This window comes from Budorcas taxicolor, chromosome 17 (genome assembly GCF_023091745.1).
Source record: "Budorcas taxicolor isolate Tak-1 chromosome 17, Takin1.1, whole genome shotgun sequence".
NCBI lineage: Eukaryota > Metazoa > Chordata > Mammalia > Artiodactyla > Bovidae > Budorcas > Budorcas taxicolor.
Window position 1 is genome coordinate 72,819,105 of NC_068926.1, and position 27,612 is coordinate 72,846,716.

The 27,612-nt window shown below is 65.7% G+C and overlaps 1 protein-coding gene across 3 annotated transcripts; it reads right to left on the minus strand.

Moving 5' to 3' along the window:
- Positions 1-1,400: 1,400 nt before the first annotated feature.
- On the minus strand, positions 1,401-26,495 carry GNB1L (G protein subunit beta 1 like). Of its 3 annotated transcripts, none has more exons than XM_052654619.1 (7): positions 26,475-26,495; positions 11,739-11,856; positions 11,196-11,321; positions 9,566-9,728; positions 7,462-7,560; positions 4,772-4,987; positions 1,401-1,858 (listed from the first exon to the last, which is right to left on the minus strand). In XM_052654619.1, exons 2-7 carry the CDS (start codon positions 11,846-11,848, stop codon positions 1,607-1,609), a joined length of 966 nt encoding a protein of 321 aa, XP_052510579.1. In that variant the 5' UTR covers positions 11,849-11,856; positions 26,475-26,495; the 3' UTR covers positions 1,401-1,606. The 3 variants fall into 3 exon arrangements, with proteins under 3 accessions (XP_052510579.1, XP_052510578.1, XP_052510580.1); XM_052654618.1 differs by lacking the exon at positions 26,475-26,495 and adding an exon at positions 26,068-26,183; XM_052654620.1 differs by lacking the exon at positions 26,475-26,495 and adding an exon at positions 25,813-25,827.
- Positions 26,496-27,612: the final 1,117 nt, after the last annotated feature.

Genomic DNA, 27,612 nt, shown 5'->3' on the forward strand with positions numbered 1-27,612 from the left:
GCTGGGGGCTGCGCCGGGTGCCCCGCGGCTTTCCGCCTGCCCCCGCCCTGGGCCAGGCCCGCTCGACCCCACCCCGTGCTCCCCCAGCCCCTCCTCCCATCCCTGAGCTCTGCGTGCAGCCTGGGGGCTGCCACTCCCCTAGCCACCTCCTGCAGTCCTTCTCCAAGGCACTGAGCCGAGAGGCGTGTCAAGGCCCAGGGAAGGCCCGCGGCCTCAGCTTCCCCACGACCCCCGGATGGACTCCAGAGCTGGCCTGACACCTGAAGGCCAAGGCCTCACGCTGAAGCTGGGCGCTGGCTCCATGCTTTTCCCTCCACTTTGATCTATGCTTGAAATTTCCCAATGAGAACAATGTCAGCTGTTTATTCTCCAGACTGATCAGCTGGATGTTGTGCAGTGATAACTCCCCGTGCCGTCACACCCCACCTCCGCTCATAAATCAGCTTATGGCTGTGATAGCCCAGAATTCCCCAGCACGCCGCTGGCTGCAAGTTCAGTAACAGCGCTCACCAGTATCTAACCATAGAGCTCTCCAAGGATGCGGGTGCCCCTCAGGGCTGCAAGGAGCTGCGTCCTCTGGGGGTGGGGGCCGGTCTCACGTGAAGCCCCCCAGCCCCCTCGGGCCATCCTTCTGACGCCCCATGCGGTGCTGGCGTGTCAACCGCACTCGCGTCCCTGCCTCACCCCACTGGCCGAAGCTTGCCGTCCCCTGGCCCCGTGCTGGACCTGGAGGCCAGACCCTCCGGCAGGGCCCTGCCCTCGCAGCGCACATCCTGCCACCTGGGAGCACACGTGGGCTCCAGATGCTGAAGGCCCGGCGGCTCCCCTGGAGCGCTGCCACCGCGGGCCCACCCTCTCGGACCCGCCGGGTAAAGCGCAGTGCAGAGCAGGGGTCCTGGGCCCCTCGGGGAGGCCTCCAAGGCCACAGCCAAAGTGGGGACTCCTCCCTGGCCAGGCGCCGGGGGCTCCTTCACGAAAGAGCCCGTGGAACCAAGGGCCTGTGGCCTGGGCTCTGCCGGGGCCTCCACAGCCCCCACCTCAGCGCCAGGGCCTCCTTCCTCCCAACCCGCAGCCCAGCGAGGAAGGTCAGGAGCTGCCCCGGGTCCCCGTCCGCCCGGCTCAGCCGCCGTGCCCCATGCCTGGTGGCCACCTCAGCCTCACTCCTGGGCTGAGCCCTCCTCCTGGGACCCTGCTGCAGGCCCGGCCCCCTCCCCACACCCCCACTGGCATCCTCTCGCTGGGGCACGCTCTCAGCCCTGGCTGTCTGCGGGGGGTTGGAGCCTGGGGCCGCGCCCCCTGCCGTGCTGTGTGGCCGGCCACCTGCCGGGGGATGGCCCTGGCTCTGACGCCCCAGGGAAGCAGGGGTCGCCTGAGAGAGCTCACACCTCAAAGCTGCAGGCCTGCAAACAAGTTTATTGTCAGGCGCGCGGGGTGGCCTCTCGCCTGGATGTCAGGCGCCCCGTGTCCAGCCTGGTTATACCGTAAACATCAGCCACCAGGGCCCACGTGCGCTGCGTCACGGGGAATGGGTCCTCGGCAGGAGGGGGCCTGAGTGACCCGGGGGGCCCAGGACCCACGCCTCTGTCCGCACCCCCACCGTGCTGAGTCACGTGGGCGGGTACAGCGACCAGACGCTGATACGCTGGTCCCCGGAGCCTGCGGCCAGCAGGCCCGTGGCGTCGAAGGCCACGCAGTGGACGGTGGCACTGTGGAAGGCCAGCACGGCCAGCGGCCTCATTGTCCGCCACTGGAACACGCGGACACGGTGGTCCCAGCCTGCAGTGGCCAGGATCTTGCTGTCTGGCCGGATCTTGAGGTCGGCGATGCCGGGGTTGGTGAGCTCGTGGGTCCCACGCACCTGTGATCAGAGAGGCAGAGAGACGTCAGGCGGCTCCTTAGATAGATCCCTGACGCGCCCCTAGGACATTCCACCCCTGGACGGCCCGCCCCCGCCGTCCGGGACACCCCTCCTCCTCCCTGTCCACGGTGACCAGCAGCCCTGTGTGCCCCACGCCCTCTGCCCCTCTTGCCCAGGAATCGAGGCTCAGGGCTCAGTGCCCCAGCACCAGAGCAGCTGTTCCTCTGCTCCGAACGCAAGGCCCTGCGGAGCAGGCAGAGCGCACAGAGCAGGCCCGCGCCCCAACTCATAGGCAAGGACCTGCCCTGCCCCTCCCGGGAGCTCTAGCCCTGGGATCCGAGCCATGGATTCACTGGAACCCACGTGGCCTGCTTTGGGGGGCTGTGAACAGTGGGGACCGAGAGGGGGTCCCTGCGGGGCAGGGTACATCCAGGCCAACGTCACTGCCTGGGAGGGACCCGGGGCGAAGGGGGGACCTTCCTCCTCCTCTTGGAAGCTGGGAATGCCCAGGCTGGAAGAGATGGGCTATGCTTCCTGCCGGCACCAGGGATGGTCAAGGGGGCAGGGCCCTGTCCTTGGATGTGTGGGCAGCGTCTCCCGCCCACCGGCCTGTGCATCCTGCTGCCAGCTTCGGCAGGGCGCCCCCAGCAGGGTCGGGGAGTAGGTGGGTGGGCTGCGGCCAGCAGCAGGGCGAGGGAACGCTTGGCTGACCAGCCCGGGCATGGTGGGAGAGCCGCCTGGGTGGCGTAAATCAGGCTCTTCAAGGCTGTGGACCTGCCCGAGGAAGGAGGCAGGGCAGTCTGCATACCACCTGTCTGAGGGCGGCCGCGGCCCAGAGCCCGCCTGAGGGGCAGAGCTGGGACTCCCAGGCGGGTGGGCACCCAGCGTCCTGACGAGGGTGACCCAGGGCCCAGGCACCATGAGCCTCACTGAGCCCACCCGGACCAGGACCCTGGGGAAGGACCCGGCCAACAGGCCTTGCTCGGCGCGTGACCTCAGGTGCCAGGAATGCGCTGGGCCCATCTGGTTCCCATTACCTTGCTCCGCTCCGCGCGGAGCCCCAGCTGCGTCCGCAGCGCTGGCCCGCCCGCCTGCCCGCGGGGAGATTGATTTGGGCTCGTTAGAGCCGTGGCCAGGAGGTGAGGTGAGGCACATCTCTGTTCATGTGGCTCCAGGGCGACACCGAGGGCCCGTGACTCGCCCGTGGACACCAGCGTGCCCAGGCCCCCGAGGCCTCTGGGACCGGCTGCTCTGGAGACGCAGCAGCGAGTGGCCGGGCGGAGGTGCGCCCCTGGGACAGCGCTGCGCGAGGCCCAGCAGCCCCCTGCTTCCCTCTCCTCGGGGGTCCCTGCTCGTGGGCGAGCGGCACCTCGGTTCTGCGCTGCACGTGCCGCACACGCTCTGAGGCTTAAGTTTTTGCGTCTGTTCCCCCCACAACGCAGCACAGGTCAGGCCGACCTGGGCCAAGACAGCGTGCGGGGCGGGGCCCTCCGGCGAGCTGCCTGGTCCCCAGACCTCGGCCACTTGGGCTGAAGTCCAGGGGACACCCGGAGGGGAGCAGCACCCCACGGTGTTGGGGGGGGCTGCCTCGGCCCCACCAGGCAGGAGCAGAGGCGGAGGGCACCCTCATATCCACCTGGCGGGCCCTCCGCCCTCGATGAGTGATGATCGTGGCTCGGCCCCGCCCACCTCGGGGGTGTCGGCTCCCGCCGCCCGTGGCCGGGACCCCAAGGCCTTGGTGACTGGAGAATCCGCACCCCACAGCAGAGTGCCTGTGGGGAGGCGGTCTGCCCCACCGCACGGGGCCGAGGGCTCCCTGGGACACAGGCTGGGCAGCCGCTGTGCTGGTCCGAGAGCGTGACAGAGGCAGGGCTGCAGGGGCAGGCTGGTGCGGGGGAGCTGGGGCGCCACCCTGTCCGTGGGGACACGGGGCCCGGCTCAGGCACCACCCGCGGCCACGGCCACTCGCTCTGCTTCCAGCGCAGGCCTCCCGAGGGGGCGCTTTTCTGGAAGCCGGTGCCCCTCCAGCCACTGGAGTCCAGCCTCGGCCTCCGCTTGTACCTGGGGCTCCACCCTGGCAGCCCTGTCCCGGGGGCGGCAACGCCTGCAGGCAGGAGGCCTGTCCCCACCTCTGCCGGGCCCGCCTCCCCGAGCGCAGGGCCTGCTCTGGCCGTGGGGGTCTGGGCTCCTGGGCGAGGCCCCCCTGCAGAGGGTCTGAGACCCCCTCCTCTGTGGCCTCCAGTCTGCGAGGAAGCCCAGGACACACAGCCCAAGAGGGTGCAGCCAGTGTCCCACGCGGCTCCCCCGGGGCCCTGCGTCCCCACACCTGGGCCCTCAGAGCCGGCCGTGGACAGGTCTCAGCCTCCTGAGGCTTCCTGGCTAACCGGGACTCCCGCCCCCCCCAGAAGCCAGCATGCACCCAGGCTCCCGACAGGGCTGGGCACTGGGCACCCAGACGTGCTCCCCGGGGCTGAGCGGCCGTGGAGGGCGGGCGAGGCTCCGGTCACTTTGCCCTGAGGCCCCCACCCCCCCGGGCAGTGTGCAGAGGGCTACAGGCGCCTCACCAGGGGATTTCTCCACGTACAGTTAGGTTCTTTTTTTTTTTTTTGATTAATCAGTTCCTTACTGACCAAATTCCTCTGAGTTTTCAAACTGGATTGCACAGCCCGGATCCCACATGCCTTTCCCCTAGATGGACGAGACGTGACCGCTGTCGGCCACAGCCCAAGAGAAACCCAAGCCCTGTGCGCGGCTCAGGAGCGCAGCCCCTCGCCTGCCGCCTGCCCGCGCCGGCCCCGATGATTAATTAGCCGGGGGCCTGCACCAAGTCCTTTTCATGCCTAAATATTGTTTCAGCCCATCAGACCGCCGGCGCAGAGCAGGATGGATGAACCCGCGGCCTGGCCCGCTGACCTGCAGCGCCTGCTGCCCCTCCAGGCTCCAGACGGCCAGTGCCTTCTCCGCGGAGCCCGACACGCCCCTGGCCCTCCGCGGGTCCAAGGCCAGGCCCATGACAGGCTCCGAGTGGCAGGCAGCGCGGCTGCACACCTTCCTCATGGACACGTCCCACAGGGCCAGCGAGCCGTCCTCGTAACCGGCCAGGAGCAGTGGGTGGGGGCTGGACTCGGCCTGCGGGGACAGCGGGGTGTCAGCACCAGTGAAGAAGGGGCTGGGGACGGGCCGGCCGCCCCGCCGGACCCAGGCGCCCGACACGCAGTCTGGGCCAGTGCCGGGGGACGAGGGGCACACCGGCCTTCCAGCTCCTTCCCACCGCTGACATTCGCGCCCACCCCTGGGCGGGGCCGGCCACCTGTCTGGCAAGCCGGCCAAAGAAAATCGCGAGCTCCGTCTCCATGAAAAATGAACCTTCTGCAGTTTGTCAACGTCGCTGTGAGCCCCCCGCCTCCGACCGCCAGGCCCGCGGAGTCAGCGCCCCGCCCGCCGCGTGATGGATGAGGGTGTGGGTCAGAGGCTGCACCGCGGCCGCGGGGGGTGGGGGTGGGGGCAGGGGCGTATGGACCCCAGGCCAGCCTGGCACCAACCGGGAGTGGATGCCCTGTGCCTGGTGGCTGCCCCAGGACCGCTGGCCGAGCTCCCGGGTCTCAGCGGTGACTGAGAATGCCCGCCCCTCAGCTGGGCCGCGGGACTTCCCTGACCAAGGGCTCAGCGGCCGCCCTGGGCCCTGGAAGGCCAGCGGGGGCCTGGCCCGGGGTTGCCGCAGCCCCGAGGAGGGAGGCTGGCGCAGGATGCAGCCTGGGCCGTGCCGGGGACGACCCTCCTGCGGGCCCAGGGCTGCACCGCAGGCGAGATGAGGGTGCCAGGGACCGAAGGGGGCGGGGGGCCCCGCACAGGCCCACCCGGGGTCTGGAGGGATGGAGGGACCCGTGCGCCTGGTTTTCCGATGCCCACAGGAGCACCCAGAAGAGACAGGAGGAAAGTCTGAGGAAGCGGCCGTGAGGACGGCTGGGCCTGGGTCCACCCCTCGGGGGCTCTGCCCTGGGACCCCGCAGCCCCCGCCCGTACGCTCCCCCTGCACTGGGGGCTGCCCCGCGCCTGGGCTGGGGTGCCCGGCTGAGTGAGGGCTGCACGCTGCTGACCTGTCCAGGCCCCACGTGGTGGTGGGGCCCCAGTTAGAGCTCCCGGCCCAGGGCCCACCCCCCTGTGCTGAGGCCCCCAGGACCCCCGCCGCACACAGGGTCCCCGCTGCCCGAAGACCGCGCGGGCAGGCCCACCCCACTCACTCAGCATCCCCGCCAGCCCCTGGGTGTGCCGGCCACAGGGGCCCCAGCACCTCAGGGTTCCTGGGGAGCCTGTTGGCCAGACGGCGGGCGTTGGAGGGCCAGCTTCCAGGTCGGGTGTGCGTGAGCCCTGACCTCCCACGTGACCATCCTCCTCACAACACAGGCCGTCCGTTCTCAGGAGCCGGACAAGGCCTCTGACTGACTGGTCAGGGGCCCCGCCACACTTGGATCCGTCAGCGGCAGGCAGTCCGAGGCCCAGGCCTGGAGATGCGTCCAGGGCCGACTCTGAGCCAGGGGCTCTGGGCTGGATCCGCACCAGCCAGCGCAGCTCGGCGGGTCCTGTCAGCCGTGTCGGTTACCTTGACGAGTTTGTACATCCTGTTTCTACACGTGGTTCTGATGGAATTCTTACATGATTAGGCAACGACGCTAACAGCGTCTCCAGGGAGAGTGAGCGGATGTGCTGCGTCCCCTCTGTGGCCTGTGAGCACCCCCGTCCCCCCACCAGCCCAGCACCCACAGCCTCGCTGTCTAGGAGTCTCGGGGCCCACAGCTCCCCAGGCCCCCCGTCCCCCCGCCAGCCCGGCACCCACAGCCTCGCTGTCTAGGAGTCTCGGGGCCCACAGCTCCCCACGCCCTCCCGTCCCGCCCTGCCAGCCCGGCACCCACAGCCTCGCTGTCCAGGAGAGTCTCGGGGCCCACAGCTCCCCATGCCCCCGAGGGCTGCTCTCAGTTCAGAAGCTGCGGGGGCAGCGAGTGTGAGGCAGGGCCAGGAGTGGGGCGCACAGGCCCGTTCACCCCGCGGGGCCGTGTCTTAACTGCAGGGCTGGACGGCTCCCCTGGTCCCAGCGGCCCCGGTAAGTGGCCCGCTCCCCGCGGCGTCTGCGACAGCAAGGACACCACCTGGACCCTGGAGTGTGTGCCCTGGGCCGTCCACTCGCTGCCACCAGAGCAGAGACGCCGCGGTGACCAAGGCCGCCCCCACCCCCGCCGCAGCCTCGGAGATGCCTCCCGCCCGCGTGTCGTCAGCAAATCGGCTGAGTGAGGAGGACACGGCCGCTGGACAGCGCTGAGCCCCCCACGGGCTGGAGGGCTGAGCAGCTCGTCCAGCGATCGGAGGCCACGGGGCTTGCACAGTGGGCCAGCACCGCCCCCACTAGCCCACGAAGACCAGGGGGCAGCACGTGGCTCCCCGGGAGGTGGCCGCCACCGCGCGCGGGGTCTGCAGGCGCCCTCACAGCAGGAGCTGGGCAGGCTGGGCATGGCAAGGCAGAGGAGGAGGGGGACCAGGAGCACCGTCCCCAACGGGCATGACTCACGCCCGGGGGCGTGGCTGGGGCGTGGCCGGGCACAGGGCCTTACCTGCCAGAGCTGCAGGCACATGGGCATGCCCAGCCTGGCCCCCGCCTCGGGCTTCAGGCAGCTCACCAACGTCTTGGACGGCAGCTCCAGAATTTGGACCTGACGGTAAGAAAACAGGCGGGTCTGGGCTGGAGCCAGGTCGAGGCTGGGCCGCACACACAGGAGGCCCAAGGCTCAGCTCAGCGCTGCGGGCCTGTCTGCGCCTCCGCACGATCCCCTGGATCCCAGGCCGCGCAGGATGCATGCGTCACTCCCTGGTGACCCTCGGGGCCCTCGAGGGCATTGTGCCTGGGGCCTCCCTCGTGTTGACCTCCCAGCTGGGCGGGCGGCTCGGCCCTACATGCTGACTCAGCGCCTGGCGCTCCTGCCCTCCTGGCGCCCCCGCCCGGCTGGGACTCACATGAGGACGGCCTGGAGCCTCCGGGCTGTCCTGGGCCCAGTGCCCGCTGCTCCGCCCGCGTGTAGCCTATGCTCAGAGTCGCCCAGGCCAGCACAGACCCTCCTGGGTGCCCTGACTGGTGGCCACCCTGCGGGCGAGGCACCATGGGCAGTGTGCCCGCAGGGGTCTCCAGACGGCGAGGCCGTGGTGTAGACGGTCTGCGGCATCAAGAGGACGGACGCCTGCTGGGAACGCAGGACCCCCGGGAGGGACTCCGGTGAACCAGAGGTGCCGAGGTGCGGTGCCGGGGGGACGCTCTCACCAACACCACACGTGACGCCCCCCACACCATCGTGCCTGCAGGGCTAGCTTCTGCCCCGCACACCTTGTTCTCACTGCTCCAAAGACACGAAAAAGGACCTGAGCCGTGAGAGGGCCGCCCCGCCATGAGCTAGAAATACGAGACACCCCCACGGCAGCCACGAGGCTCAGGAGAGGCGCCAGCAGGACAAAGGACGCTGGGAGGACGCAGAGGCCCAGGGTGTGGCCCGAAAGTGACTGGGCAGACCAGGAGGACGCGGAGGCCTCTCGGGAGAGGTCCCCCAGGCCTCAGGCGTCCAGGCTCACCCCAGCCAAGGGCAGGGCCCGGGGGCCTAGCGCCTGCATTTCAGGGGGACTGGCTGGGGCGGGGACGGTGCTGGTGTGAGAGCACTTGGCTGCGGTCCCTGTGGTCAGAGGTTAGGGGGGCCTCCTACACACCGCTGCTCCCGCCTGGCGTCGAGGGCACTTTCTGCTTCCAGAAGGATGTCTGGTTTAGGCAAGCGTGGCCACCCAGACGGCCGGGCAGGCGGGGCGGGATCACGTCCTGGGCACGTAGGGCGCCCCCGGGCCTGCGGCCGGAGTCCAGGCAGGAACACAGGGAACGGCCCGCTCCCAGGAGGCGCCCAGCCCCGGGCCCAGACCCCGCCGCCTGCTCGGGAAGGGCAGGCACGGAGGCGGCTCAGCACTGTCTTGCTGCTGCCGCGGAGACCATGGAGCCCTCTCTCTTTACATTAATAAAACTTGTAACAGGTTTTTGGCAAATTGGCAACAAAAGCACATGTAGCTCCTAATTGGAGATTTAAGCGCCTCAGCGAACAAACAGACGCCTGTTCCTGCCTCGTTATTTATGAGCTGGGTCTGCTCTGAGATTTGCGGCTCCTCTTGGGCGCTGGCCAAACTTCCTGGGTGCAGGGCTCGAGTGCCCGCCCAGTCCTGCCTGCCAATTGACCCTCAGGGAGCAGGGACAAGGTGGGGGACGGAGGGGGTGCCACCCCCAGGCCCAGCTGACCCGTCCCCCACAGGCCCTGCCCCCGAGGCCCCGCCCCCAGGCCTCGCTGACCCAGCCCTGCTCAGCCTGCGCCCCCCGACAGTGACCCTGGGGCCCTGCTCTCTGACGTCCCCTGTCCTGCGGTCGCCACCCTGGTGTGTGTCCCCCAGCAGCATCCCAGCCCTTCCCAAGGCCTCACGTCGGCGCTCAGTTCTGACTCTGAAAGGCCGCCTCCCCTGCTGGCCCGGCTCTGAGGCCCACCTGGACCGCACGGGGCCTGCCTGCTCCTGACGCCCTGAGGGCCTCCCGAAGACCCCAGTCTACCTGGGCCCCCTGCCCGAGCCCACCACCAGGGCCACCCAGGCGACCAGGCCACAGCTGCTCGGAGACCCCAGAGCCGCCTGGGGCTCACTCACCTCGTCACTGCCCCTCCCGGGCACGGCCAGCATCCAGCGCTGCGGGCCCTCGGCCAGGACAGAGGCCCTGCAGAAGCCCACGCTCTCCAGGCGCATGGCGTCCACCACGGCGCTCCTGCCTTCCGCCAGGTCCCACATGCACAGCTGCAGGTCACGGCCCTGGCTGCCGGAAAAGGAGGCGGCGGGCTGTGACCCTCCCGGTGGAGGCCACGGGGCGGCAGGGGACCTGCCTGCAGAGGGCCCCGGCTCCTGCGCTGACAAGGGCCACACTCACACCTGCGGCCCTGACGTGCCAGCTTGGGGTCCACGGCAGACGGGGGGCAGACACCAAGGACCCTGTGCACCGCCTGGCATTGACGCCCAGAAAGGCTGGGCCCTCAGACAGCTGAAGCCTGTGTCCCTGCAGCGGCCCCTCGCTGGCCCTCGGGTCTCCCGTCCGAGGAACCCAGGAGGAGGGGGACGAGGCATGGATGCGGAGGGGCTCCTCCCGAAGGCCTGCCTCAGCAGTCCGACCTGAGGACCCCGGGGGTCCAGAGCAGGAGGAAGGGCCCGCCCACGGGCACAGGTGCAGGCTTGGGTGTGCAGGCCGGGCTGGGGGGTCTTCGGGGCCTGGTGAGGCCGGCCCGGGCCCCAGCTTTGTCCTCCAGCCCGACATGAAAGGGCACCTTCCCTTCAAGGGCCATGTAGGAGGCTGGACTTGCAAACACAGCTGGGCTCCGGCCGCCACTGCAGCAGCGCACACCTGGCCCCTCAAGCACCTGTGTGCTCTGTGTCCTGTCCAGCGGGGCACCGCGGCCAGCTGTCACGCATGCACGCCAGCACCCCCATGACTGCCCCACATGCGTCCGCAGGCTGGCTCTCCAAGGGGCCCGCCTCCCGTGGGGGCTCCCCCAGGACAGCCCAGGGTGCTTGGGGGAGCAGGGGGCCCGGAAAGGCCTATACCTCCACTCAACACCTGGGAGGAAGGCTGGGGTGGCTCAGCTGGGCCCTCGGACACGGCCCCTATTCCAACCATCATGGAGAGAGCGAGGCCCATGTGCAAGGGGTGAGTCTGTGCAGCTCGGGGGGCGGGTCGAGGTCTTGCGGGGACTAAAGGAGCACACGGCCAGGGCGCGGCCCCCAGACTCGGCCAGCCTCAGCTGCCCCAGGGCTCACGAGAGGCTTGTGTCCAGCACAAAAGTGCTTTGAAGGCCCCTGGGGCCTAGAGGTCTTGTTTTCTGGGGACCAGCCTCCATGGTGCTCCAGCGCCCAGGCTTCAAGTCCAGAGCCCCAGAGCTGCCCTGTCTGGGAGTTCCGGGGCACAGAGTGCCTGGAAAAGCCCTCTGATGTCTCAGCTATCTGGGGGTGAGACCCCTGGACATGGGCAGAGAGCCCCCAGACAGCAGGCACTCTGGCAGTGGGGTCCCCACCCTGCCTGCACCATGCCTGTCTCCAGGGGAAGGCGGAGACCCCCAGCGTGCCCTGCACCCCCCAGCACCCTCTGGCCGCCTCTTGGCCGACCGCCTAGCTGGGGCTTGTCCCATCACCTCCGCAGGCCCCTGCCCTGCCGCCAGCCCCCAGCCCCTCCTGGGACACACAGGCCAGGCCCACTGCGGCCTCCCCGCCCCAGGTCAGCACCACCATGGCCCACCTGAGGAGCTGGGGCCCCTGGGGCAGCGTGTGCAGCCAGGTCACACACTGGCCCCCGTGGCCGTCCAGGGCGGCGAGCGGCCTCCGTGTCTCCAGGTTCCAGATGTGCACCAGCCCACGCAGCGACCTGTTCAGACAGCGCGGTCAGGGCTGGCCTTGGGGCGGGGGCGGCTGCGGTCAGGCTCAGAGCCAGGGTGGGCTGCAGCCAGACCTGGGGGGCAGTCTGGAGTCAAGTCGGGGGGGCGCCCGCAGTCAGGCCTGGGGGTTGGGGGGTGGGCTGGATTCAGGCCTGGGTGTGGGGTGGTGGCCAGGGGGCACCACTTGGCTGGTGAGCAGGCGCTCCAGCCAACAACTCGCAGGGGACTGCTGGCCACACGCGCCCAGGAGACACGACCCACTTCCAGGCAGGGCGGTGGCCTGGGGCAGCTCTCCTCTGGGGAGCGGGTGCTGGGAGAGATGCCCTACGTGCTTGCAGGGCGGCCGAGGGGGCGGCAGCCTGGGCCCTTCCCACACCTTCTCCTGGCCGCCCGGGCGGGGCACTCACCCCGAGAGGAGCAGCGGGCGTCCCTGGGCTCCACTGCAGAAGTGCAGCGCACGCACGGCCGAGCCGGCACCGCGCAGAATGAACTGCGGGTCGGGCGCGGGGGCTGCCATGCGCTTGCCTGTGGAAGGATGGGGGCCTACATGACCGCGGGCTCCTTGGGATGGCTCCCGGCTGACAGGCCCCCTTGCCTGGAGCCCCCACCCTGCCCTCCATGTCCCCCAGGGGGCCCCTCCTGCCCAGCCCTCCCCGCGCAGTCAGAGGCATGCAGGCCTGGTCCTCATGGGGCTGCGGGCTCGGCCCCCCACCCCCCGCCCCAGCAACGAGCCAGCCAACGGCCTTGTCCAGCCTGGACCCTGCACGCCGCCACCCAGGGGCAGAGCAGCGGCTCCCACGGTGTGCGGGCAAGACGTGGGCCTGGTATCCTGCCACCGCCCAGGGGGGTTGCTCTTACAGAGCACGTGTGTCGTGAGCAAGGCCTGTGGGCCCCCCAGAGGAGGGGCTGCTGGGGCCCCACTGAGCCCCTCTGACCACCCTGCCCCAGTCCTGCTGAAGGCCAAGCCATGCCCTCCCGTCTGCCCGCAGGTCCTGAGCCAGGTTGAGGGCATGGCAGGGAGCAGAGCCCGGTGCGGCCGAGGGGCCGTCCTGCTGGGCCCCGGGACAGTGCCCCTGAGTCTGCACACAGCCATCAGTGCCATGGGGCAGGGCCGAGGGCGCCCACAACGCAGGCCCCAGGCACATGCAGCGCCGCAGAGGCCCAGCCCGCGCTCGCCATCGCCCGCGGCTTGACGGGAGTTTCCAGAACCTGCACAGGGCTGCCTCCAGCGGGTGAATCAGGCCCCCCGCCAACCGCTTCCCGACGGAAGGACGCGGGGAACAAACCCGTCACGTTGTTGTTGGACGCTCAGGCCAAGACAAAGCCTCAGCAATTAAGGCTCCATCGTCTCAGGCGATTAAAGTAAACGCTTTATTCGAAAACTAATTAATTCTAGCTACATATTTTTCCCATGACAATACCCGTGATGACTTGATTTATGACGCCTAATTATTCTTTATTAATCTAATTGAGAATAATCACATCACCCCATCTCCTGGCAGGGGGCCGCCCTGAGCGGTGAGCACACGGCCGCCCGGCGGCCTCGCCCCTGGCCTGTCCCTCTCCCCTTCGGCGAGCAGAGGAGTCCGACAGCTAATCCACAGAGCATAGGCCTGGGTCTGCGAGACACATTCCTTCAAAAATTAAAAAGGGAGAATCTGACGGCTCTTCCAGCACTGTGACACTCGGCCCCGGAGGCCCCCAGGTGAGGCGGCTGCGGGGGTGACGCTGTGCAGGGGTCCTGGCCTTCTGCGGGGCCCCCACTCCCACCCTGTGTGGGCACAGTATGGGGCAGGAGGGGCAGGAGCCTGCGGCTGACCCCAGCCTGGTGTCCCGGCCCACGGACAGGGCTCAGGGTGCTTGGGGGCAGGTCATCTCACAGGAGCAGCCCCCGCGCAGGTGGGACCGTCAGGCTGAGCCGGAGCTGGAGCTGCGCCCACAGCTGCCTGACGTTGCCCTGCAGCTCTCAGCCACCTCAGGCCCAAACCGCAGCCTGAGAGTCATTCCCGAGAACCCCCGACACCAGGCCTCGGCGGTTCACTCTAAGTGCCCGGGGCAGGCCCCCGTCAACAGGGGCCCTGCAGGGGCCACAGGTGTGGAGGGACCGAGCAGAGGGCAGGGTTGGGGCAGACAACGCTGTGCAGCTCTGAGGCCCGAGACGGCCTGAGCTACACAGAGCGTGGCCCACTCAGATCTGGAGAGACCCGGGTGGGGAGAGGCTGCTGGGGGCAGGGGGTGAGCTGGGGCTGCAGCAGAGACGCTTCGTCATGGGGGACACGCAAGGACAGGCTCCCCATCCACCACCTCCCGGGGGACAGGAGAGGGCAGGACCCCATCCACCACCTCCCAGGGGTGGCGGGAGGAGCCCGTCCACCCAGGCCTGTAGGAACCTCCCGACGCACCCACAGGGGCCCAGAGAGGGCATTCAGCTCAGACTCAGGACAGAGGTCAAGGTCAAGGGAAATGGCAGGGCAGCTCTTCTGAATTCAGAGAGTAAAGAGCGCACTGACCACATGTGGGCCTCAATGAGGCCCTGGTTTACATCCAGAGTCCAAGATAAAAAAGGATCAGACAGACTCAAACATTCAAAGGAAACTTCAGCACAGTAGCAGCGAAGAAAACCAGCAGTGAGAACCCAACAGGCTCCATGGACACAAACAGCAACCCATCAGAGGAAGTTCCATTACAGCCCCAACTAAGAAGATAAAAGACTCAACCACGAATCGTTAACCTGTTGCACATCAAAAGAGCTGAAAACCTAAAGCATCTTTAAAACACGTGGAAGTCTTCAAGACGAAGGGAGAGCTGAATGCCAGACAGAAAGCTGGGTAAAAGACAGGAGCAGGCAAAGCGCACGCCGAGACAGGGGAGCAGAGTCGCTCCCGCCCGGGACCGGTGCTGCCCCAGCGGCGCTGCTTCTGGCCCGGATGGAGCGGGCTCGATGCTGCCTCCCGCCTCTCTCTCCGGCCGACTGCCAAGAAAACCTCCAGGCAAAACAGAAATAGCGATCACCTGAAGCTCTGAGAAGTGAAGGACGGCAGACAGACTTTGGAGGCAGGCAGGAACTTGGAGAGCTGAGCTGAGTGGGGACAAGCTTCCCGCCTCTGTGTTTGCGTCCTGGGGCACTGCCTTCAGGCTGGGTCGGGCTGCAGGGCTGTGAGGCAGGGGTGGCTAAGACTTGGAGAGGAACTAAGTTCAGTGCAGGGAAAAGTCTGAATCCCGGACTGAGCTAAAAGCGTACCACGCAGCACAGAGAGAGCGTCATACAGCCACCAGGACCCAGGGTTCTGGAGTCTGGGTCTGAGTCCCCGATGGAGTCTGGGATGGCGTCTGCTTCTCCCCTCTCTCGGCCCTGCCCCAGGCACGGCCCCGGACAGGGAGCTGCGCGGGAGAAGTGGCTCTGAGGGTTGCCCCAACTTTGTGGCCAGAGGGACTGCACAGAAAGCGCCCTGCCAGACCCTGTGTGTGAGACAGACGGCAGAGAGCAGAGGGCTACAGACAGACAGGCGGTCATGGAATGAACCCCGGAATGCCCGCGCTCACCTCTGAGCTGTGCGGGGTGGGACGGACCCACAGCAGCGCCAGCGTCAACACCTGAGCTGGGACCTCTGAACGCTGCCCAGGGCTCAGGCTGACCCCAGAGTGGATGGTGCACAGCCCAAAGCAGAGCATTGGAAGCTTTGGAGACGGACACGCGAGCGGAAAGCTGCGGTCCGCGCAGGGGGCGAGGCTGTTTGACGGGGTGATGGCCTGCTGACATGACACTCAACGTTCTCCAGGGGACCCAACATAACAGTCTGTCCAGGATATGTCCAGGGTACGACACAAAGTTATTCCACACACAGAACCAGGAAATGAGATCAATTCTCGCAGAAAACGACAATTTACAAATGCCAACCTTGACGGTTCTGAAGCCGGGAACATCAGATAAGGGTTTTAAGCGGCTTTTATGATTGTACTCCGTGGGCAAAGGTAAACACTTGAAATGAACGAAGGGAAGTTCCCAGCAGACAGGTTCCTGGGGCTTCCCTGGCAGTCCCGTGGCTGAGACATCACAGTCCCAGTGCAGGGGCCCAGGTTTGATCCCTGGTCAGGGAACTAGGTCACAAAGGCTGCAGCTAAGAGCTGGTGCGGGCAACTAGTAAATTCAGATAAATCTGTGCGTGTGTGAACCTAAAAAAAGAATATATGAAGTGGCCAATCAGGACATGAGAACAGCCTCACTGGCCCTGTGCTTCAGGGGAATCTAGGGACAGACGCAGCCATGTGCCCTGCAGGCTCACGGGAGCGGCCAGTGCTAAAGACAGGCCACGCTGCCGGCCGCTGGGACGCATGTGAAGCGGGGGAACTCTCCTAGGAGCATACTGGTCCAGTCACTTCACAATACAGTTTGGCTGTGTCTCTAGAAAAAGGCCCCCCACCGGGGACGGTCCTCACACCCACGGAGGCCGAACACACAGTGATGGCCCCATGCCCCAACAAAACAGGGCTGACCAGGCTCCCCACGGGTCAGCCTCAAGCTCGCGGAAAAGCGGCCGGTGGAGGAGAGGGGACACTGCGACGCTGTTTAGCCGGAACTATAGAAAGGGCAAGACACCCAGCGGCCACAGCAAGCAGCTGAGGGCACCTGGGGAGGGCTGGTGCGGCGAGCGGGAGGCTGTGTGAGGCCGGGGGTCGGGAGGAGGCCCTGGGCACTCCCCCAGGACGACGTGCGTGTGTCTCCAGGACCTGTGTGTCTCAGGGGCGGCGAGGCTCACACAGGTGCTGGAACTTACCCAGTTTTCTCCTTCAAGTGTGCGCGCTTCACTGCATGTCAGTGTCATTTAAAACCACTGAGCAGCACCAAAGCCAACGATATGGGCAGACACTTCGCCTGTAAGACGCGCAGATGGGGACACGCAGCTCAGTGCCCTTAGCCGTGGGGAAATGCAACCAAAAGCGCCATGGCTCAGGGGAGGCCGGCAGAGCCGCTGCAAGGGTGGAGCCGCACACAGGCCCACAGCCAGCGAGAGGTCCTGGGCCGGAGCAGCAGAGGCGCGTCGCCAGCGCTGCGACCGCAGGACATCGGCTCTGCAGAAGCGAAACCGTGCCTGAGCGGTCGGCTCTGCTCACAGCATCTCTCAAATGCAAGCTGACCAAACAGCCACCCACCCCGAGCAATAGTGCGGGAACCCAGGACTGAGCGCAACGCTGTGGACGCATCCACGGGGAACGGGAGCAAGGACCAGCCTACACTCTGCACAGCCCGGTGCACTGCGCATGCTGGAAACGGCGGGTGCCAGGGCTCGGGGGTCAGGATCGGGGGTGCGCGGAGGGGAGGGGCCTCTGAGGGGCTTTCTGCCTGCGTGTTGGAACTCCCCGTAAGCATGTGTCATAAGGATCAGCCTGAGGCCACGGTGATGGAAAAACAGCTGAAGATATGGGCCAGCGGGCAGAGACCCGCGAGGAGGCGGGCCCAACCCCACCCCAGAGGCTGCCTTCCTCTGGGGAGACGGGGCCCATGTGGACAGACATTCCCTGGGTACGTGCGATGGCCGTTTATGTGGGAGGTCCTGCTCCCCGAAACCCAAACCCCAGGCCTGTCCTGAGGAACACAGGTGGCAAGTCCCAGCTGAGGGCACCTGCTCAGAACTGTCTCGGGTGCCACAGCCCACAGGAGCCCCCACGGACGCGACGACTGGAATAAGCCCAGGACTCGGGGGCCACAGTGCGTGAGGTCGCTCATCCTGCACAGGACAGCCGTGCCAACCGGGGGTGAGCGCCCTCCTGCCATCCCCAAGGAGGCCGATCTCCAAACAACGTGGCTCAGGGAGTATTTGGGGACTGCTTCTCAAGTGACTTACCACCAAGATATTTTGAAAACCCAGCTTCCTACCTACATTTTCTGGTTTTAGATCCAACTTCTCACTCCAGTTAAGGTGACTTTAAACAGACTCACTGCCAGTTTTTAAGTGCTTTTCCTGTTTAAAGTGATTTCCCACCCTATTTTTGCCCTAATAGACTTAGACCCTAAAATGGACTGGAATGGGTGAACTTAACTCAGGTGACCATTATAACTACTGTGGGCAGGAATCCCGCAGAAGAAATGGACTAGTCATCATAGTCAACAAAACAGTCCGAAACGCAGTACCTGGATGCAATCTCAAAAACGAGAGAATGATCTGTTCGTTTCCAAGGCAAACCATTCAGTATCACAGTAATGCAAGTCTATGCCCCAACCAGTAACGCTGAAGAAGCTGAACTTGAACAGTTCTATGAAGATCTACAAAACCTTCTAGAACAAACACCCCCAAAAGACATCCTTTTCATTCTAGAGGACTGGAACGCAAAAGTTGGAAGTCAAGAAACACCTGGAGTAACAGGCAAATTTGGCCTTGGAATACAGAATGAAGCAGGGCAAACGCGAACAGTTTTGCCAAGAGAACGCCCTGGTCATAGCAAACACCCTCTTCCAACAACACAAGAGAAGACTCTACACATGGACATCACCAGATGGTCAACACCGAAATCAGATTGATTATATTCTTTGCAGCCAAAGATGGAGCAGCTCTATACAGTCAGCAAAAACAAGACCAGGAGCTGACAGTGGCTCAGATCATGAACTCCTTATTACCAAATTCAGACTTAAATTGAAGAAAGTAGGGAAAACCACTAGACCATTCAGGTATGACCTAAATCAAATCCCTTATGATTATACAGTGGAAGTGAGAAATAGATTTAAGGGCCTAGATCTGATAGACAGAGTGCCTGATGAACTATGGACTGAGGTTCGTGACACTGTACAGGAGACAGGGATCAAGACTGTCCCCACGGAAAAGAAATGCAAAAATGCAAAACGGCTGTCAGGGGAGGCCTGACAAATAGCTGTGAAAAGAAGAGAAGTGAAAAGCAAAGGAGAAAAGCAAAGATATAAGCATCTGAATGCAGAGTTCCAAAGAATAGCAAGAAGAGATAAGAAAGCCTTCTTCAGCGATCAATGCAAAGAAAAAGAGGAAAACAACAGAATGGGAAAGACTAGAGATCTCTTCAAGAAAATTAGAGACACCAAGGGAACATTTCATGCAGAGATGGGCTCGATAAAGGACAGAAATGGTCTGGACCTAACAGAAGCAGAAGATATTAAGAAGAGGTGGCAAGAATACATGGAAGAACTGTACAAAAAAGATCTTCACGACCCAGATAATCATGATGATGTGATCGCTAATCTAGAGCCAGACATCTTGGAATGTGAAGTCAAGTGGGCCTTAGAAAGCATCACTATGAACAAAGCTAGTGGAGGTGATGGAATTCCAGTTGAGCTGTTTCAAATCCTGAAAGACGATGCTGTGAAAGTGCTGCACTCAATATGCCAGCAAATTTGGAAAACTCAGCAGTGGCCACAGGACTGGAAAAGGTCAGTTTTCATTCCAATCCCAAAGAAAGACAATGCCAAAGAATGCTCAAACTACCACACAATTGCACTCATCTCACATGCTAGTAATGCTCAAAATTCTCCAAGCCAGGCTTCAGCAGTACGTGAACCATGAACTTCCATATGTTCAAGCTGGATTTAGAAAAGGCAGAGGAACCAGAGATCAAATTGCCAACATCTGCTGGATCATGGAAAAAGCCAGGAAGTTCCAGAAAAGCATCTATTTCTGTTTATTGACTATGCCAAAGCCTTTGACTGTGTGGCTAACAATAAACTGTGGAAAATTCGGAAAGAGATGGGAATACCAGACCACCTGACCTGCCTCTTGAGAAATCTGTATGCAGGTCAGGAAGCAACAGTTAGAACTGGACATGGAACAACAGACTGGTTCTAAATAGGAAAAGGAGTGCGTCAAGGCTGTATATTGTCACCCTGCTTATTTAACTTCTATGCAGAGTACATCTTGAGAAACGCTGGACTGGATGAAGTACAAGCTGGAATCAAGATTGCTGGGAGAAATATTAACAACCTCAGATATGCAGATGACACCACCCTTATGGCAGAAAGTGAAGAACTAAAGAGTCTCTTGATGAAAGTGAAAGTCGAGAGTGAAAAAGTTGGCTTAAAGCTCAACATTCAGAAAACGAAGATCATGGGATCTGGGCCCATCACTTCATGGCAAATAGATGGGGAAACAATGGAAACAGTGGCTGACTTTATTTTTGGGGGCTCCAAAATCACTGCAGATGGTGACTGCAGCCATGAAATGCATATTAAAAAGCAGAGACATTAGTTTGCCAACAAAGGTCAATCTCATCAAGGCTATGGTTTTTCCAGTGGTCATGTACGGATGTGAGGGTTGGACCATAAAGAAAGCTGAGCACCAAAGAATTGATGCGTTTGAACTGCGGTTTTGGAGAAGACTCTTGAGAGTCCTTTGCACTGCAAGGAGATCCAACCAGTCCATCCTGAAGGAGATCAGTCCTGGGTGTTCATCGGAAGGACTGATGCTGAAGCTGAAACTCCAGTACTTTGGCCACCTCATGCCAAGAGCTGACTCGTTGGAAAAGACCCTGATGCTGGGAGGGATTGGGGGCAGGAGGAGAAGGGGGCGACAGAGAAGAGAGATGAGATGGCTGGATGGCTTCACCGACTCAACGCACACGGGTTTGGGTGGACTCTGGGAGTTGGTGATGGGCAGGGAGACGTGGTGTCCATGGTGTCGCCAAGAGTCGGACACAGCTGAGCGACTGAACTGAACTGAGACTTAGATCCATCAGTAGCTGCCCCCCAGAGGGCAGTCCGCACTCAGCTAACCAGCTGCCTGGGAACCTTTGTCAGCACGCTCGCGGCTCCTCCCGAACAGAGGGGAGTCGGGAAGCAACAGGCCTCCCGCATGGGACACGGCCCTGCCGGCGGGCATGCCCCGAGGCATTCCCTGTGGCCCTGCCGGCGGGCATGCCCCGAGGTATGCCCTGTGGTCCTGCAGGCGGGGGGAACCGAGACCCGTCCCTCTGGGCCTTGTGGGCCGCACCTGTACAGGCCGCCATCCTCACTGTCCCGATCAGCTTGGACCACGGCAAGGCCTGAGCCCAGGACTGGCTCCCGGAAGCCGTGTCACACCCGTCCTGGCTGGACAGGGGGTCTGCCCACCACCCCCGGCTCGGAGCTGCGGGGAGGTCTGCGGGAGCCCGCAACATGCCACGGTGCTCCTGTTGCTGAGGCCCATGCGTCAGTGTCCTGTCCATGGCGCTGGCTCACTGGTCGGGGCGGCCCCGCCCCGAGCAGCCAGGGAGGCCGGGCCTGCCAACGACGCTGCGGGGAAGCCTTGGTCCAGGGTCCAGGGCAGAGCCCAGCCGGGTCCCTGCAGCTCGCTCCCTGGGCCCAGGACACGCGCCAGCCTCCCTGCCCACCCGGGAGGTCCTTGGCTGCCCGTCGTGCCCGTGGAGCCCCGGCCCGGGCCGGTGCAACGGTGGGTCTGCCCGGGACCCCAACTGCACAAAGGAGCGTCTCTGGGATGGGCGGCTGGCTGTGGAGTCAAAGGCTCACGTCACAGCCCTCCCCGCCGGGCCCCTGCCCCTTTGAAGCCTCGGTGAGTGATTGAAGCGTCTCCTTTCGGAGGGCAGATAGCGCCGCGAAACCCGACTCTAAGCTCCGGGATAAAGGTAGTTTGTTTCCTCTCAGCCAGTCTGTCAACACCTCCTCAGTAATTAGCCCTAATTATTACGGAGGGCCGGCCCCCATTTGCTTATTAAATCAGAAATAGTATCGTGGCCGGCCGTCTGTCAGCGCCTGCCGGGCGACCTTGGATTCACTGGAGCCTCTGTCAGTATCCGTGGCTTCAAAGACACAGGCCTGGGAGGGGTTCAGGCAGGCAGCTCAGGGCCGCAAGGGGGGTGGGGGCCAGGCCAGTGCCCCAGGCGGCTTCAGGGACCGGGGGGCAGGAACTAGGCACCCAGGGGCCCCAACCTGCACTCCGTCCCCGACCCACCACCCCTGCCTCCCAGCCTGGCATGGCTGTGTGGGGGGAGGGTGGTCAGGAGTAGCCTGACGGCCCAGCGGCCCGCCGCAGCACGGCCCACTCCCCGCGTGCCTCCATGGAGCGGTCCTACCCACACAAGCCGCAAGGGCCGACTGGCAGCGTGGGTGTGCAGCCGCCCATCGGATCCCTTGGGACAGCGGGATGGTCCAGGAGGAAATGCCAGGGTGAGGGGCTGCTGCCCGAGGAGTCAGACACGGCAGGAAGGCAGGCCACGCGGATGTGCTCGGCTGGCTGCCGGCACGCTTAAGGGCAGGGTGGGACCCCAGCTAGCCATGGGCCGCCAGCCTGTGTGTCCCCGGTGCGGGCGTGGAAAAGCCCCCTGTTGCCCAGGACGTGGGCCCATTCCCGGGCACAGGCCTCTGGGCCCCACTCCCACCAGGAGGTCCGCCCCCCATGGCACAGCGGCCCAGGGCTGACCACGCTGCCTCACGGCACTCTGCAGGCCCTGGGATGCGGCCGACACCCATGGGCTGGCACCAGGAAGCTCCAGGGAACTTGGAAGGGCCCACATCTGTGGGGGTAAAGGGCGTGCCCACTCAGGGCCCCTTGGTGGCCAGAGCAGGCTGCTCCCGTGTGGGCAGGTGTTGGGGTGCAGGCTCAGCCCTGCTGCTGGCCGGGCCAGCGCTGCTCAGACGAGCAGGGGGACAGGGAGGGGCAGGCCCGTGATGCACGGACCAGAAGGGCGGGAAGGGGCTGGCGAGGGTGCCTTGCAGGTCAGGCGACCCGAGTCACGTGAAGGAAGGGCATTCAAACTAGGGTACAGGGAGACGTCCTGACACCGCCATCGGGGGCTGAGCAGGCGGCGCACGGGGCGATGCCGGAGGGACACTCACACCGGCACCTCGAGGTGGCCGAGATGCGAGACCACGCAATCCACGTCGGGTGTCGACAGGCCAGCCGCGCCACCAAGCCCACGCCCATCGGAAAGGCCAGGTCAGCGGCCTGCTGCCCTCCCAACCCACAGCAGGCCAGGCTACGGCTGACCGGGCTGGACGGAGGAGAGCCGGCGGTCGCAGTGTGACCAGGCGGGGCGGAACACCCAGCCTCCTCCGTCCGATCAGAGACGAGACGACACTCACTCCCCGCCTGCGTGCTTGCTTTGCTCTGTCAGCCTCCTCCTGCCAGGCTTCCCAGGGGCTCGGTGGCTAGGACTCCGCCGCAGTGCAGGGGACGTGGGTCCAACCCCCGTGTCAGGAAGGTCCCCTGGAGCAGGAAACGATGGAAGTGGCCACCCACTCCAGTACTGCTGCCTGGGAAATCCCACGGACAGAGGAGCCTGGGGGGGCACAGTCCAGGGCGTCACAAGAGTCGGACACGACTGAGGGACCGAAGAGCAGGCTCCCCTGCCTGCAGACTCGAAGCTGTTCTGCTCACGAGGTGTCTGTGCCGTGAGCTAACACACGTGCAGCCAGAGGCTTTTCCGGCACGGCAGAGGGCGAGATGATGCCCGTCCATTTTACTTAAAACGTTTAACCAGCGGGTTATTCGTGTTTCCTAGAATGCCTTATCAGCTGCACTTAGGTTTCGACCGATCCTTCCTCCGTCTTCCTCAGAACTCTAAGACCCACAGGGCCCTGAAGCGCTGGCCCAGCCGCCCACAGGAGCCGGCCCTCCAACCGTCTGTGCTGACCCGCCCGAGGTGCCTCAGCGCGCGTTACCAGGACCCCCACCCTGGCCCCGAGCAGAGCGGGCCTTGGTCACTGCGGCTGGCCCCGAGCCTCACAACCAGCCTGCAGCTCACTCCTGCCCTCGCCGCCGGCCTGGAAGCCGGTCCTCGGGGCCACACTGCTCCCCTGCGCCCCCGCGCCCCCTGCTTCAACCCCAACTCCTTCAGCCGGACCTCGCACGCCCCGCGGCCCAAGCAGGGGCCTCACCTGTGACGCCAGTGACAAGACTCACGATCGGCCAGGGATCCCGCGCCCGCTTAACAGCCCCGCCCGTGTGCCGGGGACACCAGGCCGGCTGCTGGAGGCCCCGCCACGGGGCTCGCTGTCTGCCAGGGATGCGGCCGTCACAGCATGGGCGTGCGGGCTGAGGCAGAGGCGCGGTGGGCGGGACAGCCGGGGAGGGCAGTGGGGCCCAGAGGAGACCAGACCTGGCAAGGGCCCACCTGGCAGGCGGGCAGCTGTGAGCCCCAGGGGCACCCGTCTCCACCAAGGCCCTCCCGCTTCTCCCCAAGACTGAGAACAGCCACCTCCTCCAGGCGGCCTTCCTAACTTCCTGCCCCGAGGACTGACTGGAGCGTGGGGGCAAAGCCTGGGGCGGCGGTGAGAGCAGACGCCACACAGGAGCCGAAAGGGCTGCGCGCAGGCCCGGGCACCCCAGCACTGAAGGGGTGGGGGCCAGGCCGCCTGGACGGCGACAGGGGTGACCCAGGGACCTCGGTCCACCCACTGGCAGCGCCCCCCGCCAGGTCTGGGGGCTCGGAGGACGAGGGGGACAGGGCAGGGACCACCACGCCACTGCAGCTCCCCCTGGGGTGGGTGCAGGGCTCACGGGGAGCTGTCTGCGCCCAGACAACCCGAACACACGCACCTTCCACCCAGCAGCGGGCCCAGCACTCAGGCGCCACCTGGAACCACACCAGGCGTCCAGCAGGGCCACCTCACTGTGATGGGGGCACGTAGACCGCTTCACTGGGGGCACCGCCACATGTGCACGGCCTGTGCTCAGATGGGGGCCGCAGACGGGCGTGGAGACAGAATGGGGGCTCTCCTGGGGTCTTGGTGGTGTTCACCGCCCCCCAGGGGGAACCTAATGGTGACTCCCGGACATCCTGGGTGAGAGGGACCTGGTCTCTGGGCAGGGGCTTGGCTGATCCTGTACATGCAGGTGAAGCTTTGGGGGTGCCTGCCCTGGCTGGGGGCGGCTGGCCCCACAGGACCAGGACTGTGTGCAGAGCTGGACAAGGCAAGAGGCCCCATGGGCCTGGGCTGCCCTCCGTGGCCAGCAGCTGCTCAGAGCGAGTGTTTCTGGACATGGAGTTGAACTAGAAGCAGCAGAGGCCCAGAGCAGTGGGGCCAGGCCTGGGCACAGCGCCCGTGTTGCAAGCCGGGCCTCTGAGAACCTAAGTGAGCACTCTCACCACGGGCAGCTGTGGGGCCACCAGTGGCCAGCTCGAGGCTGGAGACAGGGCCCAGAGCATTGCAGCGCAGCACTCGGCAGGGCCGTCTGGGGCTTGAAGAGCCTCCTCAAGATCCCGGGGATAAAGCCCACGGCCGTCCCCTCCCCATCGAGGCCGGGGGCTGCCCACGCCCAGGCTCGGTCCGCCCGGCGCCTGAGGCTGTCCCGGCGGTGCTCTAAGCGAGAGGTCGGGTGACTGTCCAGCTGCGCCAGGAATCGGTCCAGCAGCCAAGGCGCGCCATCGCAGGCGCCCGGGGCCGACCCGAGCACGCAGGGGTCTCTCTGCGACAGCACCGCGCGCCGAGCTCGCCTGTTCCACAGTCGTGTGCACACACGGGGCCCCCACATTGGACCGCTCGACCCAGGGATCCGCTGGGGGGGCGTCCACGAGCCCGGGAGAGGCTCCGCACATCTGCTGCCAGGCGTGTGCGTGGCACAGCTGGCCGCCACCCGGGCAGCACAGCGAGGGCCCTGCCACCGGCGACAAGGCCCGCTGGGAGCGGACGGGAGTTGCCGCACCAACCAGAGAGGACGCTAGGAGAGGGGCCCAGAGGACAGGCAGAAGCAACAGGCACAGGGGCAGAGGCGGCTGAAGAGGGCGCTCCAGCCAAGCGCTGAGCGGGCAGCTGACCGCAGCCGCCTCAGGAGAGCCCAGGAGCGCCAACGGGACCGAAAGCCGGAGGCCACCATCCGAGACAACCTGTCCAAAAACAAGGCAGGAGAGGTGGGAAGGAGGCCCCACCATCGCCACTGGGCGGCCGGCCCCGGGCCCCACCGGACCTCTCCGTGCGAGGGGCCTGGAGGCCCACCGGGGAGGCCAAGAAGGCAGGCAAACACCGCCTGGCCCCTTCAAGGACAGGGTGTGAAGCAGCCACGTCCACCCAGGAGAAGGAGGGCCCAAGTCAGGTCCCCCGGGCTTCCTCGGGCAGCCTGGTCGGCTGGCAGGGAACTTCAGGAGGAGGCTGACGACAGCGTCGCCACGGGGGCCCTATGCTCGGCGAACACGGACCCCAAAGAGGCCGGTCCTCTCGCCGTGCCTGAGGCGCGGTGCTGAGTGAACTCACTCGTCTGTGGCCACATGCCAACCACTAAGTGATGATGCAGCTGACCCTGGCCTGAGGCCACCCTGGCCTGCTCCAGCACACAGCACCCCTAGGCACCCACGACGCGTCACCCACCCCACCCTGCACTGTCAGGCGCTCGGTGTCATGAGACCCCCAGAGCATGGCAGCTGTTACCCGTGTGCCCTCCAGCCCACCCCCACCCCCGTCCAGACCCCTGTCCCTACTCGCAGGCCAGCCACCCCCACCCCAAAGGCCTCCTCCCTGCATCCCCCGCCCTGTCAACAGCCCGCATCCAGCCCCTCCCGCCGACGGCTTTAATTCCGCCCGCTCTGATCACTCACTCCAAGGTCACCACGCAAAGGGCCACGTGCTTGAGCGGGCCAAAGACGCACAGAGCAGAGAAGGGGCGGTTCCCATCAGATGCACGGAGCCTGCCTGAGGGCTACCCCCTCCCCAGTCTCCTTGCAACAGCACGTCCACCGGTAGTCGGTAGTCGGCACGGCGCGCCCGCTTCACCCCTCTGGGGGCGGTTTCGCCCACAAGGCTCCACACCCGCCCCCTCCACCCGCCGCCCACAGACGCCGGCCTGCGCTCACCTCCGGGGCGGCGCCCCGCGGGTCCACCGGTCCCCCGTCTGCCGGAGCTCCTCCAGGGGGCACGGCCTGTAGGTCCTTCCGCTCCGCACCCCAGGGTGGCCCCCGTACCTCCCTCCGCACCCACTCCTCTGTGTGTGCGCGTTGGGGTGGGAGGTCCTCCACCCGAAAGCCCGCCCCATCCTGACACTAACACTCTGGGGCGGCAGAGGCCGCAGGCGGCACGTGAACGCCGAGCACGGCCCTGCCCAGCAACGCAGAGTCCCACCGGCCGCTGACAACGCGCCGCCCACGGAGCACTGCGGCCGCGCCCCCGCCCGCTCCGCCGGCCCGCGCTGCCCGGGGGAGCCGGGCGCCCGGCCCGCCCGGCCCTCCGCCGGATCGCGCGCCGCCGCACCAGGCCCACCTACCTGCGGCCGCGCGGCGCCGCGGCTGCGCCGCCCCCTCAAAGGCGCGCCCGGAGCGGGCGGGGCCGGCCGCGCGGGCCGAGCGCCGAGAGAAGGAAGGACGCAGACGCAGCCCGCCGGGCCTCCGCGGACCGCAGCCCGAGCGGCCAGGAGCCGGCCCCGCGCCGTGGGCCCCGCCCCCCGCGCCGTGGGCCCCGCCCCCTACGGCCCCGCGCCGGGCGCGGCCACGCCCCCTACGGCCCCGCGCCGGGCGCGGCCACGCCCCACGCCGGTCTCCCGGCGGCGCCCGCGCCTGCGCCCTGCGCTCGGGGGCTGAGAACGCGCAGGCGCTTCCGGCCCCGCCCGCGGGCGGCGCGGCGCGGGGGTTGATGGGAGCGCGCCGTGCCCTGCGCCCCGCCGAGCGCTTCGCGCTGGGGGCCGCGTGCGCGGGCTCGGCGGGGGCTGAGTCCGGCGGCGGACGAGGCCCCGGGCGGAGGGCCGGGTCGCGGCCGAGGGGCCGCGGCGCTCCCCGGCCTCCGCGCGCTGAGGGCGCGTCCCTTGCCCGCCGTTCCTGCCGAGCGCCAGGAGGGGTACCGGGAGGGTTGGCACAGAAGGGCTGCGTCGCCCGCCCGCCGGACGGCGTGTCCGCAGAGTGCCCGCCGCGGAGGCCCGGCCAGGGCCGAGCGCGCACCTGCGCCCCGGAGCGGCAGGGCGGGGCTGTCCGAGGACCGTCCGCCGTGGGCGAGCCGGGGGGGGAGCCGGCACGGACCCCGGGAGCGCAGCCGCGGGGGCCGCCCCATGCGGGCGGGTTACCACGGCCGAGGTCACCGGGAGTGGGGTCACACGAGCCCCCTCTCTGCCCTGGTCTAGCGACTCCTTTCATGAGACCGTCCCTGAAATGTTATCTGCTTTGGCACCCAAGCTTACTTGCTTTGATCCTTGAAACGGAATCAAAGGTTACATTGTACCTTCTCAGGGTCTATGGGCCTTTCAACAGCCTCGCCAAAAATAATAGAGGTGGCACCCAGCCAGGAAACGCCTCCTGCAAGTGTGAATGAAACTTGTATTTTTCGGTTGTGTCTTTCCTAATTGACCTGATAATTTAAACTTCCTGCTTCAGAGGAGACGGGGAGTTCCCGACTGTTCCGCAGCTCAGGGAGGT